Here is an 18,975-nt window from a genome sequence, read left to right on the forward strand (position 1 = left end):
CTTAAGCTCTGAACTTTGTCATTCCATTTGATCTTTTTGTCTAAAGTGATGCCAAAATTATAGTTTCTGATTCGGGGCGGGGTGGGTGGAGAGAAACCCAAGGATGTTATAAGATATTTTACATTTTTATTAATTTGTTAACACTGCATAGTAGTACTCCAAGTAGCACTCCCAAGATCTCCACAGCCTTCTAGCGCAGCTATGTATAAACTTCCAGGATGGGAAAAATCACTGTTATATATTTTCATTTAGCAATATGTCCAGCTGATTTTTAGCAATTAGATCCTCACATATTTATCTGATCCTCAAATAAACAATAACTCGCAACCTAATGGCTTATTTACTGACTAGATAGCTATTAATCTTTCTTCAGCATATCAGAGTGGTTAACAAAAACCAAAACAAACTAGCCTAAATCCTTCCTCCTTTTGGAGAAAGGAAAGGGAAGGAGTTATATGCCAAACACCCTTACTAACTTCTACAACCTTTAGTAACAAATCACTGACTCATCTATTTTTCACAACTCTACAACCCTTTTTGAGGTACATATCCTTTCTTACAATTTGTAAATTGAGGTAAAAAGTTAAGTAACTTGCCCAAAGTTACACAACTAACAATTAGTGAAACAAGGGTACAAACAGGCACAGTCTGGCTCAAGTTTTAGCTCACTGCCACTACTACGCAGCTTCTTAATCTACCTTACTGTTTAATATAAGATCAAAACTGAAAAAAAGAGCAGCTATTCAAAAGTGAGTAAGGATCACCTTTACAACAATGTTAAAGAGAAGCTGAAATGTACAAATAATGTGTATTAAAGGGCATAACATGTACTATATGTATAAATTTAAGTAACTGCAATTCTGACCAACTTCAATACAAATTATAATGAAAGTATTATATATCCATACCCAACGAATAACCTTAAATTCTGAAACTAGGAATAGCATAATTAGAAACTTCTTCCATAATAACCTTAAACTCTGGTTTGATGACCTGTTAGAACTTGGGAGAATTTGTCTCTTCTTGATTCTCTTCTGTACTCTGTTTGGAACTACTTTCTTACTTCTGCCCAACTCCAAAATTCCAAATTTACTGATCACTGGCATCTTTTTTTCCTAGTACTTCATAGTTTTCCAGAGAATTTTAACTTGCATGGCTCAAATCACCTGTGGTGTAGGCCAATTAAGTGGCAAAGTTTTTTTTTTAAATGCAGGAATAAAACATTAAATCGAAAGTCATTTTAAGCAATGAAATACAAAGAAACAGAAAGACAGTAAGTGTAACAATTTGTGATTAGTATATTAACAAATTACATTTTATCAATATGATGACATATGAAGGTTTCTAGGCAGATAAGCTGATGAGATAACTGACTAATAAAAAACATCCTGAGTCTAAGATGTTCCACGTATTTAATCCTCTTGGCAAAAAGCTAGAACAACAGGGGGAAAACTGCAGGGAAGAAATGCACAGATGACATGCATGTGGAACGAGGGAGGGATGTTATGTAGGTTATGAGGCTAACACACTGGCATGTGAAAGGTTTCTGGGCGCGACCAGGTCGCCGCAGTACCAACGAGGTTGTGTTTATTTACACTGTGTCGCCTGAAAGCGAGCCGGAAAGCTTCAATTGGACTATTAAGTTAGTAACGTTGAGGAGAAAGGAGGGTATACGCAACTGAACATCTGGATAGGCGGACCGTCGCCTGGGCCCCCGAGGCAGCTGACCAAACCCAGATTACTCCGTCTCCTACATTCTGCCTATTTACGCACAAAGAACCGGCTGCTTTAGGTCAGTAAGTCCCCCACCTCCTTCTACTCTAATTACCATGGCCTTAATTTCGGGATAACTAAGGCGACAGGATGAGGCAGAAAAAGGAGGGGAGGAGCTCGGGGAGGTCGGTGTCTGAGCTCGGGAGGAGGCTGACCTCCCAGCGCAGGCCTGGGCCGGAGCAGTCACAGGAACCCTACGCTGGCAGCCGCGCCTCCACGGCCGATTCGGAGCGCGGCGCCTCTCGCCTTCCGCCGCTGCCCCACCACGTCCTCCTCGCTCTCCACCGTCGCCAACACCGCCCCCCCCCCACCAGGCCCCTCACAACGACGCAGCCCACACCCGTAGACCTCGCAGCGGAACCCCAGCTCGTCTCGCCCTCGGTTTCGCTCGCCCTTCCGGGGGCTTCCCTCGCTTTTTCTACTGCCGAGCGCCCTGAAGCCCCCTATCCCAGGGCTCGCCTCTACTACCTGGATCCGCTTCTTGTGTCGCCTGCGTTCCGCCATGTTGGCCGCTCCGCCCGGTTCCCTCTGACGTGGAGCGAGGAGGGGGGCGGTGGAAACCTCGCGAGAGTGCGCGTGGGCCCGTTATGTAATCTGGCGGCTGGCTCCGGGCGCCTGGGGACGGGAAAGGCCGGCGGGAGGCTGGGACCCTGGCGGCCGGGCTTGTTTTGTTGGCGCCTTCGTTATCTTCACGCGTCTCCTTTTGTTGCGGGAACTGGAAATCTGTGGGACCAGAGGGAAATTGAGAAGTGGTTCAGAGAACAGGAGGGCTGCAAAGAGTTCTTGGTTCTCCAACCCCACTGAGCATCTGAATCACCTGGGAAGTTACTAAAATACAGATTCCCGGGCCCCACCCCGCTCAGGGTCAGTACGTTTGGGGTGGGGCCTTTCACAGAGAGATTTACTAAGATCTACGGAATTCCGGACCTCTCTGTGGCAATTCCTATCTTTTCAATGAGTTCTGACCCACCAACAAGACTTGACCGAAGCGTAAATTCTTTTAAACCCATTTAAGAGATGGGGAAACAACCGAGGGGCAGAGATATGGACTATAAATCTAAGTCTCCACAGTTGGTAGACCTTCGAAGCTGAGACCTAAACCAATTTTCTTTTTCCATGCGAAGTACGGGGTAGTGCAGCTCATCTTAAAGTTGGGATTCTCCATTCCATTTTCTACCTTTTTTCTCAAAACTCACCTTTAGAATCCGAGTCAGAATTTAGGGAAGTACAAGCAACTAGTAAGATAGGTGAGAGAAAGAGTCTTAAGAAGTTGGGAGTGAAGAAGACTGCAGGCTACTTAAAGTCTGGTCAATTACTCTTACTACTATTGTTAATTTGGAGATTCTCAATCATGCTTACAGCTTAATTTCAAAATATACTGCATGGTTTATTTCTAGCTGTCTTCTGGATATTTCCACTGAACGTTCAATTAAAAGTTACCATTTCCCCAACAAAACCTGCCCCTTGGGCTGTATTTTGAATCTGTGATAACTTTATCATTGTTCACTCATTTACTCCTATTAGAAACCTTGGAGGTATCCCAACCATGCTTTGCTAATCAGTCACCGATCCAACTGAGTCTACAACTGAGATGTTCGGAATTCTTTCCTTCTTCATCATTCCTACTGCCATTTCTTTGTCAGGTCTTTAGCATTACTTACCTGGACTATTGTTGCAAAAGACTCCTGATCATTTGCCCCATCTACCCTCTCCACTACACTCCGAGGGTCTTCCACTCTCCCACCCCATGGCTCCCCAATTGTGTACAGCATTCAGGATAGCTAACGTTCATATGTGTAAGCCAAATTTCACATTTCTTCTCTTTAGTATTTATATAAAAACAGCTCAAAGACTCTTCCCAGCACTCCATTTATATATTTGATGGCGGTAGCAGGGAGTTTCTCCTAGCCACTTCTTGCTCTGATTTCCCTTTGAATTTACAGTCTCGCTCTTGGCATTTGACTGTTCTTTCTTTCCCAAAGGAGAAGCATTGCCTCTTTTCCTGTCTTCCGCCAAAGCAAAACTTTTCTTTGCCTGTGGGCTCTGTCACTTCTTCTCCCTAGGGCTCCCTCTGAAAGTTAGATTTCTCTTGCTTCACAGAATAGAGAAATTGAGGTCTTCACTCTCTACTGGATTCCTTTGGGCATATAGATTAAAAGACTCATTACCATGCTCTACTAAACAAAGGGTTCTCCACTTTGGATCTCATCTCTGGAGGACTGATGAACAGGTGGGGGTTTGAAAAATTCAGTTTCTTGGGTTCTACCATCCCAGTAATTGGAAGGGAATAGTACATAGAAGTATTCCCATTGGTCAGACTTAAGTAAACGGGAAACTGGTACATTCAGATTTTTGTTTTAATAACACTTTCTCTGGGTCCTTTTTATATGTTATATATGTGTGACTAAATAAAAAAGAAAGAAATTGTAGGGAAGTATAGCAAATAAATGGCCAGGCCTTTTGGGGGCATGGTTTTTATAAGAGCATTTAAAAATGTGTACTTAATAATGTCAAGGACTTAAAGCTGTTATTACAAAGAAAAATAAATTTAACATAAATATATTTAATACTAAATAAAATACAGTAAGCCCTATTTTATTTGAAAATTGATTTAATTTTTTTAAAAGATTGTATTTATTTATTTGAGACAGAGTGAACAAGAGAGAGAACACAAGCAGGGGGAGTGGCAGAGGCCGAGGGAAAAGCAGGCTCCCCACTGAGCAGGGAGCCCAAACTTTGAGCCCTGCATTGGGCTCCACCCTCAACAGAGTCAGCTTGTCCCTTTCCCTCCCCCTCTGCTCCTCCCAACACCCATGGTCTCTCTCTCAAATAAATGAATAAAAATCTTAAAAATATATATTAAAAAATATAAAAAATAAAAATCACTTTGTCTTTTTAACTGAAATGGTAATGATTTTGTCATTTCAAACACAAATGCTGGCAGCACCAATCTCATTCAGTTACCGGATACTTACAATTTCCTTTACCCTATTAGTCAGGGTTCAGTGCGTAAAAGAGAAACTAATCTAGATATTTTAATAAGAAAGGAGCTTAATTAGGGGAATTAGATGTTTCCAAAATCCTTGAAAGATTGGAGGAGCAGATTCAAGTCTGGGGCTGCCTGAGTGACTGCCAGAACCCTGCAGCTCTATATTTGGGGAAACAGGAATCCAGAATTAGCCACACTGAATTCAAGAAACTACTAGGATAACTGTGACCCAGCTGTTAAGAAGCCAGAATCAGAAACTGTTGCCAGCACTGCTACGACTGCCTCTTAACTCCGACACTCAAGACTGGACACTGGAGCAAAGCTATAGAAAAGCCCTGTCTCCATGGCCTTGCTTGCCAGCAGAGTAAAGGCCATAGCCTCCCCACTACTTTTTTTTTTTTTTAAGATTTTATTTATTTATTCGACAGAGATAGAGACAGCCAGAGAGAGAGGGAACACAAGCAGGGGGAGTGGGAGAAGAAGAAGCAGGCTCATAGCGGAGGAGCCTGATGTGGGGCTCGATCCCATAACTCCGGGACCATGCCCCAAGCCAAAGGCAGATGCCTAACCGCTGTGCCACCCAGGCGCCCCCTCCCCACTACTTTTGTCCTGATATCCTGCCAGTGCATCGAATTAGAACCAGAACTCTAATTGTCAGGGAGTCGGGAAATGAACACTTTAGCTTTCCATCTTCTGCTAGTTGACCACATCCAACCATTTTCTTCTTCCTTAGAATCACCTGGTTCGTGTCTACCTTTCCTCCTTGTCTTTGACGCTGTGAGACTGCCACGGGGTCGTGGAGTGCAAGGGCCAGGAAAGAAGTCTTGAGACATTTCAGGGTGCAACTTAGTAATATTTATTTAAGCAGCATGAAGACAGGACTCATGGGCGGAAAGGGCTGCACTTTTGCTGTATGAAGCTGATGGTTACATTTCTCTGCTGCTTATCATTGGGTTTGATTTTAACTATCAGTGAGATATACAGGCAATCATGAGACCCTTTAACAATGGAGCAACCACTGTGTATTTGATCCTTATCAAAACTATGCAGGCTATAGGTCAGCCTTCTGGGTGAAAGGTAAACATTTTCCCGCTTCTATCCCTCATCAAGACTACATTTCTCCTCCCACTCCCCCATCCTGCCATGTGCACATTCACACTCACATGTTTCCCATTTTTTTCCCCTTCCCACTTACCATATCCTTCAAGGATCAGTCAACATATCACCTCCATGGTGAAACCTTCCCTGAATTCTTTCTTCAGCTGACTCAATTGTGTCTTTCTACGGCTCTCATAACATTTTGTGCACTCACAGCTATAGTATATAAATTTACATTGTAATTTGTTGTTTTTCTTTCTACCAGATTGTGAAACACTCAGACTGTTGTCAATGTCTAGTCCAGTGCCTGGTTCAGAGTGAATAGATGTCGATGGAGTAGATGATAAATGATGAGAATGACAGGTCCTTATCCCCTGGAGGTTTAGTAAATGAGAGAAATATTCTTATAAGGCAGACAAAATTATGTTGGGAAGTCTTCATTATATCCCAAGGCTTCTGTTATCTCGATAGTCCTCTTGAAATGTAAAAGGAAATCGACTTAATAAGAAGCTCCCCTAGACTAGGTTGAGGAGGCACTGTCCCATAATGGAAGAGAGAATCAATCTATCAGTCATTTTGCCCGGTTTCTTAAGTGTAGTCTTAGCTGAGAAGAGAGACATGTGAAGATCTACCCTCTCAACCGACCTCCAGCCCAGCAATCTGAGAGGAAATACAGGGTTTGGCAAAGCTAAATGCCTCAGATTACAGCCTTTTGGACACTGAAAGGCAGCTAAACCTCAGAGGTTATTAGTATACCTAGAACTTGTTTTTTGTGCAAACCCAACATCTATGAAGATGGGAAGAGAGGAGAGGACTGGTAATAAAGAACAGAGGTCCAACTGGCACAGACTTCATGGAATAGAAGTGAGGAGGGCCAAGAAAACCAGAGCTTCTAGACCCGGAGAGCCTGGACATTGGGAGAAAAATCCTAACCTTTTCCTTCCTTACGTTGGCCTCTGACAGCTCTTGTGCTTGAGAACTAGTTCAATAATGCTGATTTCTCTGAAATAAAAAGAACAATAGGCCAGTAAATCTTATAGATTGGATATTTTAGCTTTTAGGTAGTTATCTAAATAACTTGGTGGAGGCTGTGGTAATTATGGGGTCTACCCCCAAATTAAAGCTACAGCTGTTCAATTGTTTTTCCTTGTATATCTATGTAGGCAACAATTAAGATATAACATTTTCTATTCCTGTGTGACATATAAGATATTTTGCTTCCCATGGCTCCAATTATTGTTATCTTTTTTCCTACAGGTTGTTTCTAAGTTATGCAGCCTCTGCCCTGCCCCTCAAAAGAACTCACTGCATTTGAAGTGGTATATTTCAAGGAAGACAGCAAAAAAAGTACGAGGTTCCTTTCCTAAGCTATACTTTGTAAGAAAAGGGATTGGGCGGGGGGGCTTCATTTTTTAATCTGCCAACTGGAAAACTTTCCTCTTCCATCCCCCTTCCACCCAGGAATTGCTGATCTGAAGGTCAGTGTATTTCGAATTCTACTGTCATAATAAAACAATTACCAGCTGATGTCTATTCATATTGTTAGAAGGAATTACCTAAGAACTTTCACATATGATTGCTATTCTGATATTCAAGTTTTGATAATAAAATAAGTGCTAAAGCTTAAAGCGTGCTTTTAAGAAATGCCTGAATAACTCTACACATGACTAATCAGAAGGGAAGTTTGCTTGTCTAGTCTTAAATTCAAGAGTGAAGTTCTTTCTTTTTTTTTTTTTAAAGATTTTGTTTATTTATTCGACAGAGATAGAGACAGCCAGCGAGAGAGGGAACACAAGCAGGGGGAGTGGGAGAGGAAGAAGCAGGCTCATAGCGGAGGAGCCTGATGTGGGGCTCGATCCCATAACGCCGGGATCACGCCCTGAGCCGAAGGCAGAGGCTTAACCGCTGTGCCACCCAGGCGCCCCTGAAGTTATTTCTTTTAATTAACATGTACATTTTTATTTTGTTCAAAAACCGATATTGTAATGAGTCTATTTTGCTCAGCCATGGCTTTTAAAGTTTATTTTAATTTTTTTCAACTCCCCATTTTGAAATACTATCAGACTTATGAAAAAGTTGCAAAAAAATAATATGAAGAATTACCATATACTCTTCATCCAGCTTACAAATGTCAACACAGTACTATTTTCAATTCAGGAAATTAATTTGACAGAATACTACCTAGTAATCTGCAGATTCAAATTTACTTATTCCAATTTTCTCATGTCCTACTAATGCATCTTTTTTTCTGCTCAGGATCCAATCCAAGATCTTGCACTGCATTTAGCTTTCATGGTTCATTAGTCTTTAATCTTAAAAAAAAAATACTGTTTTTCTTTGTCTTTCATGACTTTGACTCTTTGAAGAGGACTGGCCAGTTAGAGTGTTGCTCAATTTGGGTTTGTCTGATATTTCCTCATGATTACATTCAGGTTACACATTTTAAGCAAGAACGTCATAGAAGTGACATCGTGCCTCTCAATTCATCCTATCAGGAGGAACATAGTTGATGTGCCCTATCACTGGCGATGCTAATTTTGATCACTTAGTTAAGGTGGCATCTGCCAGCTGCCATTTCACCACTGGAAAGTTACTGTCTTCCCTTTTAAATTAATAAGCACCTAATGAGGTGATACCTTTTTTTGTAAAGATTTTATTTATCTATTTGCCAGAGAGAGAGCGCGGGTGCAAGGACAAGCAGGGAGAACGGCAGGCAGAGGGAGAAGCAGGCTCCCCATTGAGCAAGGAGCCCGATGTGGGACTCCATCAAAGGACCCTGGGATCGTGACCTGAGCTGAGGGCAGACACTTAACCCACTGAGCCACCCAGGTGGACCAAATGAGGTGATACTTTGAAACTACGTGAATATTTTGCTTTTCATCATACTTTTGGCCAACTTATCTTAGGGTCCATTAATTATCTCTGCCTGAAGTAATTATTACTATTATGTTTGCCAACAGTGATTTTCTATTTCCATCATTCCCTCCATATTTGTTAATTGGGATACTGCTATAGGGAATAGTTTAGTTAGTTAGTTAGTTATCGATTTGGCTTGACTCTCTGGAGACCATCACTTAGGAATGGTTTGTGAAGGAGAGACAACACAGTGACCTTTGGGTACTATGCTCTCTAGTCCACCCCATAAGAACTACTCCCTTCGTGCTATTTGTGCAGTTGTATTGTGGGGGGAGGGTCTGGAAAAGAGCTCCTGTGTTTTTGTGGGGAGGACCTAGAGAACATCTCTCATTATGAATCTGTTTGCATCCACTCATCTACATTAAAGCTGAACATCTTTGCAAGAAGAAGGCTTTGAATTCTCTGAAAGCATATACAATATGTGTGATAGACTGGCAGGGTCCTCCCAGGAGCCAGAATTTTAGAAGGAATAGTGTGGAGCATGAGAGCAATAGGAGCACCTTATAAGAGAAGAAGGACCCTGGTTAGGGAAGTCAGACCCAGTAACAGAGCTTCAGAGAGGGTGGAGATTTTACATCATTGTCGTAGAACTTACCTCAACGTAGACCTCTGGCAGTAGGCGTTACCCTTGGCAAAAGTTGTTTAGCATATTCATTAAAATAACTGTGGAACTAAATGCACTATGGATCCACACACCCTAACTGTGGGTTCCTACATCGCTGCTCCTGAGTATCACCCAGAGGGAATATTCTCCTTCTCACTTTGTAAGATTGGCATTTGGACCTCTAAGCTCAAGCACAGCATTTCAGTTCCAGCTCCACCAGACCAGCGACACGCTCTAGCTCAGGGGCCCCAGAGGCAGCGCTAGGCATCGTTGAGGTTCTGCTCCACCGGTAGCCAGGGGACAGCCAGGGGTGCAGGAGCAGTGTCAGTTCTGGGTGTCACTTCTACAGAATCGCCCGCCCCTGAGGTTGAAATACTAGCCGAAATCAGAGGAATGGCAATACGTGGACATTACCGACTCATGGACACATGGAAGATCCCCGAGGATTCTAGCAAATTTCTAGAAAGAAGGACACTATTAAAAATGGGACGTCTTACAGAGAGTTGAGCAAGTAGGAATGAGGTATAATTGAGATTTCGATATTAATATCTATAGGGCTTCATTTGTACCTGTTGTCTTAAGATAACGAGGTACCAGGATCTAGGGTTAAAACAATGATTTACCCTAGTCTGCTTGGTCTTCAGAGCACACGTATTAGCTATTTCCAACCCATGGAGAAACAAGCAGATTTTCATGAAACACGATCTTCTTGTTGCAAATGAATAATAATAATTGCATCGTCCTTATTCAGAACTTTTTCTTCTATATGACTTTAATTGTGCTAATCCATGATCTGGTTGTTGAACTTTATAAAATGCATAAGTAACCCAGAGGCAATTACGATTATGATGCCCACCTACCAGAAAAATCTAACATGGGTTAAGGCATGGACAGTCATGACTGAAAACCTTTATCTTTCAGTAGCTTGGAAAATTCAGGAGACAAACTAAAGAATCTGAGAAACAAGTTCCAAAGGAACATGAGGTTTGCCATTTTGGGAGCATGCTCGGTGTCTTTCACTTTTCTAGACCCCGTTCCCACCCTTCTCCATTACTTTGTGATCAGGGGGCTAATCAGGGTCTTCTTCCCACTCTGGCTTCTGGGCACATTCAGCCAATGGAGAGTGCCGGCAGGAGATCGGAGGGAGGAGAGAGAGGGTCAGGTTGCTTAGTCTGCCAGTTCTCTTCCCTGCTGGGAGGCAGTGGTCTGGTTGTGTCCTTGGCTGAAGATCACAGGTCTTGTTAGGTGGCCCTCTCCATTCAAATCTCTCAGTTGGGTTTCTGGAAACAGTTCCCTCCCCTTGGCCCTTCAGGCTTAGGCATAAGGTAGGCTCCAGCTGCTACTAGACTGAGGACAGAGGCAAAGAGCTCTCTAGGAAGAAGAGTATCAAGGGTGGGATAATGCTGGATGCTGGTGGGTGGGCTGGCTTGATGAAGGAACACTGGGGTCCGTCTGTCCTCCTTTTCAGGAGGTAGAGAATGAACAGGTTCCTCCAGCAGACATTTTTGCTACTTCCTATAGGGTATTACAAAGAAAACTATATTGATATTTTTCACCTATCACACTAACAAAGATCCAAAGTTTTGATAAAACTGTTGGCAAGAGTGCGGGGCAATAGGCATTCACCCATTGCTGGGAACAGTGTTATATTCTGTTCCATTAAAAAAAAAAAAAAGCCAAGTGCAGCATTTTAATGCTTTCATAAAAAGGGGATAAAAATATATGTAACATTTTTGCTTGTTATGGGAGGGTGATTAGTAGCCGGAAGGCAGGACTGGAGCAGAGGTTTTTCACTGTATACCTTCTTGAGCCATGTGACCGTATGCACTGATTTTTTTTAATCATAAAAGTCAAACTTCAGGGCACCTGGGTGGCTCTGTCAGTTGAGTGTCCAACTCTTCATTTTGGCTCTGGTCATGATCTCAGGGTCGTGAGATCGAGCACTGCATTGGGCTCTGTGCTCAATAGGGAGTCTGCTTGAGATTCTCTCTCGCCTTCTCCCTCTGTCCCCTCTTCCCCTGCATGCACGCCCTCTCTCTCTAAATAAATAAATAAATACAGTATTTTTTAAAATTTCAAATTTAAAAAACAAAAGAAGTAGGAGGAACAGCAGCAGCAGCAGCAACCGTAGCTGAAGACAAAGGACTGCTTTCCTCGCCCTGTTGGAAGCAGCACTGGCTCCCCACCACCACAGGAACAGAAGGGCCCAGGTGTTAAGCCCACATCCCGTTTGGTGGCCACATTAGTGATAACTGGATCAGCAAGACCTGGCCTAGACCCCAGGAATCAAAGACAATACTTCGGACCAGGCCTGGCACGCAGTGCTACAAGCAGAGGGTCAAAATGTCCCAAGCTAGAGGAAATGAGTGAGAATTGGGTGTATTTCAGTCAGATTGGGAATGGGCAAATCTGCTCTGATTGGTCATTTGGAAAAAGCAGACACTGGAGGTGGTGAGTTTCAAAGCCTTAGTGCATTTGAGTGGACAAACTTTCAAAGAGCAGGGTTTTCCCAGCATGGTTCTCCCCAGTGCTCCCCACCATGCTTCACCTACCCTCCATTTAGGCAGGGGAAGAGGCATGGCCATGCAGGAGACCCCAGAATAGCCCAGATCATGTTGGAAACATCTCATTTTTTAAATGCTCTCCAGGAATGAGTGTGGGTTTAAAAATGACTCCAAGCTTGATGGGCCAGAAAGAGTAAACAGTGATGGTTCCTACTCTCTTCACCCAGACACTTGAGTTACTAATCATTTTCCTGCTCAACGTCTTTTGATATTAGGATTTCTTTGCTTCAGTTGTTAAAGTTCCTTTACTAAACAGAGCTCATCACTCACAGATCGGTGAAGAGCTGTTCTCTGCTTGTAACCTTGGGAGTGGGGTGGAGGGAGGCAGGTGTTTCGAAAATGACACAACAAAATGTAAGGCCATGAAACAAGAGAGGGAGCCTCAGACAAAACTACAACGTTCATCTGAGAATCTGACTAAAAATTAATGAAAGCCGCACACATAGTTGTTTTTGCTGTTCTGTTTTTCTTTGTTGGTTTTCACGCTTTCAGTTTTCCCAACTTAGCCATGGAAAGTGGGTTTTTTGGGTTTTTGTTGTTGTTGTTATTTTGTTTTAAGTAAACTCTACCCCCAACGTGGGACTTGAACTTATGACCCCCAAGATCAAGAGTTGCATGCTCTACCAACTGAGCCAGCCAGGCACCCCAGCCATGGAAAGTGTTTATAGGCCGATTTCCTATAAGATTTTCAGGTTTTAGGGGTGCCTGGGTGGCTCAGTCAGTTAAGTGTCTGCCCTGGGCTCAGGTCATGATCCCAGAACTCCGGGGTTGGGCTCCCTGCTCAGCAGGGAGTCTGCCTCTCCCTCTACCCCTCTGCCCCCCCCACCCCCGTTCCTTCTCTCTCACTCACTCTTTCTTTCTCAAATAAATAAATAAAATATAAAAAAAAAGATTTTCAGTTTTTAGAAAATATGCAAACAAAACCAGAATCTGTCGTACTAGTACCTCAAAGACTAGTTTCTGGCCCCTTTCTTCACTAAAAAATTATATATATATGTGTGTGTGTGTGTGTGTGTGTGTGTGTGTGTGTGGTGTGTGTGTGTGTATACTTGCATAGAAACACAAATAGGGGCGCCTGGGTGGCACAGCGGTTAATCGTCTGCCTTCGGCTCAGGGCGTGATCCCGGCGTTATGGGATCGAGCCCCACATCGGGCTCCTCCGCTAGGAGCCTGCTTCTTCCTCTCCCACTCCCCCCGCTGTGTTCCCTCTCTCGCTGGCTGTTTCTATCTCTGTCAAATAAATAAAAATAAAATCTTAAAAAAAAAGAAACACAAATAGGTGATAGATAGATCGTAGGATATTACCTGCTAAGGTTCGTATAGGTCAATGCCTTCATTTCACAGACTGGAAGGTGGAGGTTTAAAAGAAGTAAAACGAGAAATACAATGACCCAGTTGAAGTTCAAACTTAGACCTTCTACCTCCAAATTACGGGCTTGTCCACGCGTGAAGTACTCTTTTTAAGGAGGGATCTTCTGGGGGAGTTAGTAAATACTGTGGTTTCTCGATGGTTTCAAATAAATGCCAATACCTGGTGTGCCCTTGGCAGGTGCATGGGAACAGATGTGCTACTGCGGTTCCTATATCATTGCCAGTAGGGAATGGGGAATGGGGAAAAAAAGCAGCTGGTTCGGACATTCACTTATTTATCCTTTTACTGAATACTTACTCAGGCAGGATTGTATTACGTTTTGTGAGAAATGAAAGATGAATAAAATTAATAACGTGAAAAGAAACTCAAAAGAATATTTACAATAAGATCCTAGAGAGATTGGGAGAGGAGTGAGCAAACTTTGACTATACACCAAAATGTTAACCAAGAAGGGGGGTTGGGTGCTGGGGAGTGGGGGGAATTAAGGGCTACTCCCTCCCACCTCCTGTTTGGAGGAGGGGCTTAATTTTAAATGTCTGCATTCTGCATAACTAACATGCATTGCTTTGGGAATAAGGAAAGAAAGTTATTTTCAGTTTTAACAATTGACTAAGATATGCTGTGTGAGTTCTTCAGAGAGCGAGGTGGGCTGTGCACAGGTGTTCTGGAGCCCCAGGCTGAAGTGTCCTTAGCGGTCTCGAGTCTCCCCTGAAGCTGTGTCTTCTGGGAAGCCCTGGCTGGATGAGAGCAGGAACAGGCAGGGCATTGTTCCTGTATTCACGTGGCCCTATCTTGCCCCATCGGCCACCTCTTGGACATCAAGCGCTTTGCACTAAGTCTCACGGTGACATTACTTGTTATACCTGTCCATGCTAAATAAGGGCCAAACTGCTGTCATTGGAACAGCTTGGAACAACAGGACACACTCAAACGATGATTTTTCTTCTCTTTTTTTTTTTTTTTTTTGAGAGGTCAGCTGTGTTAAATCTCATAGAGGCATTTCAGTTTAATGAGGGCAACTCCAACCATTGTACACAGGGAAAAACAAAGTTCTTGAAACAACGGGAAGCGTTTAAGCATACTTTATGTTATCTTGTTTTTGAACTTTGACATTACAGTATTATTAGAAACATTGTGTGTATAGTGAAAGTCTTTTAATTTCAAAAAATGAAACCTGGGGTATGTTTTGCCGTCCTTGGTTAAAATCATTTACTGGTAGTGCTCCTGGCCTTCCTCAGTCTCTCTGTTATCCGAATTCAGGAAGAGGAGTCAGCATTTGGGAAGCATTTGGGAACAGAGAGGTACAGCATTTGCATCATAAAGCATCCCAATTGACATACCATCCCCAAACAAGATAATTGAAACAAACTACTATTTTTAAATAAAAGATTTTCATGTTCATGAAAAGTGAATCTTCACAAGAATTTTTGCACTTTGTTGTTATTCTTTATCTTAAATATTTATTTATTTATTTGAGAGAGAGAGAGAGAGAACACACAAGCAGGCGGCAGGGGTAGAGGGAGAGGGAGAATTTCAAGCAGTCTCCACACCCAGCACAGATCCCAGTGCGGGTCTCTATCTCACAACCCTGAGATCATGACCTGAGTCAAAAATCAAGAGTTGGACCCTTAACCGACTGAGCCACCTAGGCACTCCTCTTTATCCTAAATTTTAAAACAAAGCCTTGATTTTGAATCAGAGATAATAATCATAAGAAGCAACCCAATCAAACCATTCGCTTTGGAAAATTCTCCACAAGGGAAACACTGCTTAGAATCTATTCTGCGGATGCCATTTGCCTAAAGTCCGGGTCGGCGTAGACAAAGGTTGGTGAATAATGATTTTTTTATGCCTCTGGCATGGGAATCGTCATCAGGCCAAAAATAAGGACTTTTTAAATATGCTCCCAGGACTAAAAAGGCAATAGCCTTTTATGGATCTGTCCTTTGGAGTGGCTGACATCTCTCTTAGGTAAAACCCATACAATCAGATGCTGGCTGATTCATTCTGATTCTTGTGCTGTGAATCTTTATTTGCTTACTCACTTAAATGAGTGGTTTTAGTGGCAAACCATTGCTGTTAATATAAAGTACTAAGAACCAACAGACTTAGGAAAAGCCGAATGTTAGAAGGTTCTACACCTGTTAGACTACCATAGTAATTTCAGTCTCATAAGACCAAGAACCAACCAACCACCTGATCATCATCTAATTTATAAAAACAAAACAAAACTAACAGGGACCAAATTGCTTTCTGACGTTTGAATGAAGTTATTTCTATTTATTCAATGTCCAGGGACCTAAATGTGTATCTGAAAAGAAAATGTGGCTTTTTTTCAAAAGAAATCTGCAATTGGAGTTTTAAAAATATCGGCGGAACTGTTTTCAACTATTATTTATCAAATGTACCAATGCTTTTTGTAAACACTTGTAATTTCTGTCGTGTAGGTGAAAAAACACTGCAGCAGGGTTCTGTTATCAAGGCAAAGTACAGCATTGTATTTGACAGAACTCCAGCAAACATTGCGCTTTCTTCATAGAACTGGTTGGATTAGTCATACAACGTCAAAAAACAGGTTGACAGTTAAGCATATTATCTGCCTGCACTGAAATGCCAAGTTTCTACAGAACACTTTGCAGTGTTCAGAGAACAGTTGAGTGGCATTGCTAGTTTGATTCAAGGCAGCTGGTGGCATAGCCTACCGTAGGAAAGAAACAGCCTTCTGATGTACCATACACAGAAACTTTGCCTTATAGATTCTGCACAATGTGTCCTGTTAAATTTATCAACTAGCTCTACAACAGTATGGAATAAAGACTTAGAAATGCCTAAAACAGAATTGGAGGACCCAGATAAGTAGAGAGAAGAAGCAGAATGGATTGCAGACACAGAAGGAAGGCTGTTTCAGTGCCACATGATAAATATAGCTCATACATTCTGCATCCGTGTGTGTGTGTGTGTGTGTGTGTGTGTGTGTGTGTGTGTGAAGAGGCCTGTTTCCTACAGGAAAGAGGAGATTCTGATCCTGTCTCCCTGGAGTTATTTCCTCAGGACAACCGGACAGTGAGTGGGAGATTGCTTGAGGTGACCACTATAGGAAGATGGAACAATTTAGAAGCAAGAATGGATATCCTACTGTTAACAGGAAATGCTCAGGAGTGAGGCAGGCTGAATTTAGAATGGGTGGGCTGGTGGCCTAAGGAATTTAGAGTCAAGAGGCAGAACAAAGGATGCTGTCTGACAGGGAGGGATATCCCTCCACAGAGTGGGACCAGTGAGACTTCTGAGAATTGAGATTCTCACGGTGGGCAAAACTCTTTAGGGGCGCCTGGGTGGCACAGCGGTTAAGCGTCTGCCTTCGGCTCAGGGCGTGATCCTGGCGTTATAGGATCGAGCCCCACATCAGGCTCTTCTGCTATGAGCCTGCTTCTTCCTCTCCCACTCCCCCTGCTTGTGTTCCCTCTCTCGCTGGCTGTCTCTATCTCTGTCGAATAAATAAATAAAAAATCTTTAAAAAAAAAAAAAAAAACTCTTTGGGGTGAGTTTGCTTATCTGGGAAAGGCACAGCCAAAACTCAGAGCGCTAATTCAGGAGACCTCGGAATGATTTCAGTAGGAGGAAGCTGTGGGAAAAGGGGAGAGGCCATGAGCCAAAGATGGATGACCATCGACCAGGTGCTGTCCCAGTGGCATTCATCTTCCTTGTTGGTGTGACTAGAAAGAGTGAATCCAAATTAGTGGGTTTCCCAAATTCAGTGCTCCTCAACTGTGAAGCAAGACACTGCATGTGCAGACCTCCTCTAGATCCATCTTTGTTACCCCTGTGGCACTTGAGAGCAAGGGAAACCAACACAAATATGTTAATGTTTGGGCTGCTTGTTGTGTCATGAGTAATAAAGTCCCTTGTCTCTGACTCAAGAGTCTTGAGTATTCTGCCAGCCTCCATAAAATGCTAAGTGGGTAATTTATTAGGTTGTAGCTAAGGTAAAATCAAACCCCAGATCCAACATATATCATTTTATCTGTATGTATTCCAGTATACATTTCTAAAAGATGAGAACTCTTTAAAAAGAGATAAGTTCTAGAGATCTACTATAACATTATGCCCATTGTTAACAATATTATATTGTGCACTGAAAATTTTGTTAAGAGGAAAGATTTCACTTTCAATGTTCCTACTACAATTAAAAAAACCTTCATAGTATTATTACATCTAAAAAAGGTAATTATTCTTTAATAGTACTGGGTATCTCCGATTGTATTCACATTTTCCCAATTGTTTAAATTTTTTTTTTTTACAGTGCATTCGATAGGTACCCAAATAATTGTAATGGGTGATTTGAATCTTAAAACAATTATTTTTGTGGCTATATATAACAAAATTCGTAATTTAAACCATTTTTAAGTGTACCGTTATGTGACATTAATTATATCCACAATGTTGTGCAACCATCATCACTACCTGTTCCCAAAATGTTTACATCTGGGAGATTTGAATCTTTAGCATCTTTTAATCTATTGATTTTCCATTTTCCTCTCTCTGTTTTTCTTCGCAATTTGTCTGTTGAAGAAAATCAGGTCATTTCTACTGCACAGTTACTAAGCAGTTTCTACTGTGCAGTTTCCCATAGCTTGGGTTTTGCTATTTTCATAACTGTCTCATGGACTTCCGTAAGGAGGCGTGTAATGCCTGGTTGGTTCTTATTTGTGATGTTAGCAGCCATTCATGATCATCACCTAGATCCTTTATTTTCAGGGATGCAAAACGGTGATATTCAAATTCTATTTTTGCTTTTTAATAGCTGTAATACTTCTGTAGGGGAAATAGCTGTGTAGTACTCCATTGTGTGGGTGTTTATTCAATCTGTCTCAATAGAATATTTCAGAAGTCAAGATCTTGTTTAGCAAACACAGTTTCATTGTGATTGGTTTTCACACATAGGTTGCTGTCCTTTGTTATATTCCCACAAAGGGTACAGAGTATGCTCAAGACTAAAGTAGTATTTGCAGAAAAGTTAAACACTATTTCTATACGAAAACCTGAGTGAAATCGTCATCCCCCGATATTATTTCTGTCTCTAAAATGGATCTGTTGTTAAAACACACCCTGGAGTCATTCATCTGGAAAGCAAGTAACCTGAGTACGGACAAGTAACTCCAGCCTCTTTTCTTCCACAGAAGAGTGCGGGGAGCTGGGGACCACCTCCTTCACCTGTGTCCTCTGCTTCTTTTTTTATGTAGGGATGTAAGATTAAGCACAGTGCTTTTTTTGGTGATAGTACATGCCAGGAAGGCGTATCAGAACACTTTCCTTGGAGCAACATTGAGACACATCTGTTCAAGTGAATCAGTTACCAACTCAACGGACTCAATAAGCAGGGATAAGAAATTCAAAACCATCATATGGATTGAACCACGTGATCCCTTTGCCACTAAAAATATTAATTAAGCTTTCCTTCTTATCCCCCGCCATAACATCTGTCAACTCACATTTGGCATCCTGTGAAACTTCTGTACACTGAGAATCGTAACAGTTGGAAGGTCATATGACAAACGTTCTTAAAACTTTGAAATTTGGAGGGATTATTTCTCTCTTTCTCTCTCTCTCTCTCCTCAGTCTCTCTCTCTCTCTCTCTCTCTCCATAGAGGGTAAACTAGGA

General features: G+C 42.2%; 1 protein-coding gene and 1 long non-coding RNA gene across 2 annotated transcripts in view; one reads left to right on the forward strand and one right to left on the reverse strand.

Annotated features, from left to right (window-relative positions):
- SEC62 (SEC62 homolog, preprotein translocation factor) overlaps window positions 1-2,574 on the reverse strand; it is a 24,905-nt gene extending 22,331 nt beyond the window's left edge. The window contains exon 1 of the mRNA XM_008705353.2: window positions 2,242-2,574. Within this exon, the coding sequence (XP_008703575.1) occupies window positions 2,242-2,277 (36 nt within the window). The 5' untranslated portion in view covers window positions 2,278-2,574. The remainder of the gene's footprint in view (window positions 1-2,241) is intronic.
- LOC103676161 lies at window positions 985-7,385 on the forward strand. Its single transcript, XR_572026.2, has 2 exons — window positions 985-1,792; window positions 7,118-7,385. It is a non-coding gene; the product is annotated as an uncharacterized LOC103676161 (long non-coding RNA).
- Window positions 7,386-18,975: the final 11,590 nt, after the last annotated feature.

This window comes from Ursus maritimus, unplaced genomic scaffold (genome assembly GCF_017311325.1).
Source record: "Ursus maritimus isolate PB19 unplaced genomic scaffold, ASM1731132v1 scaffold_4, whole genome shotgun sequence".
Classification (NCBI taxonomy): domain Eukaryota; kingdom Metazoa; phylum Chordata; class Mammalia; order Carnivora; family Ursidae; genus Ursus; species Ursus maritimus.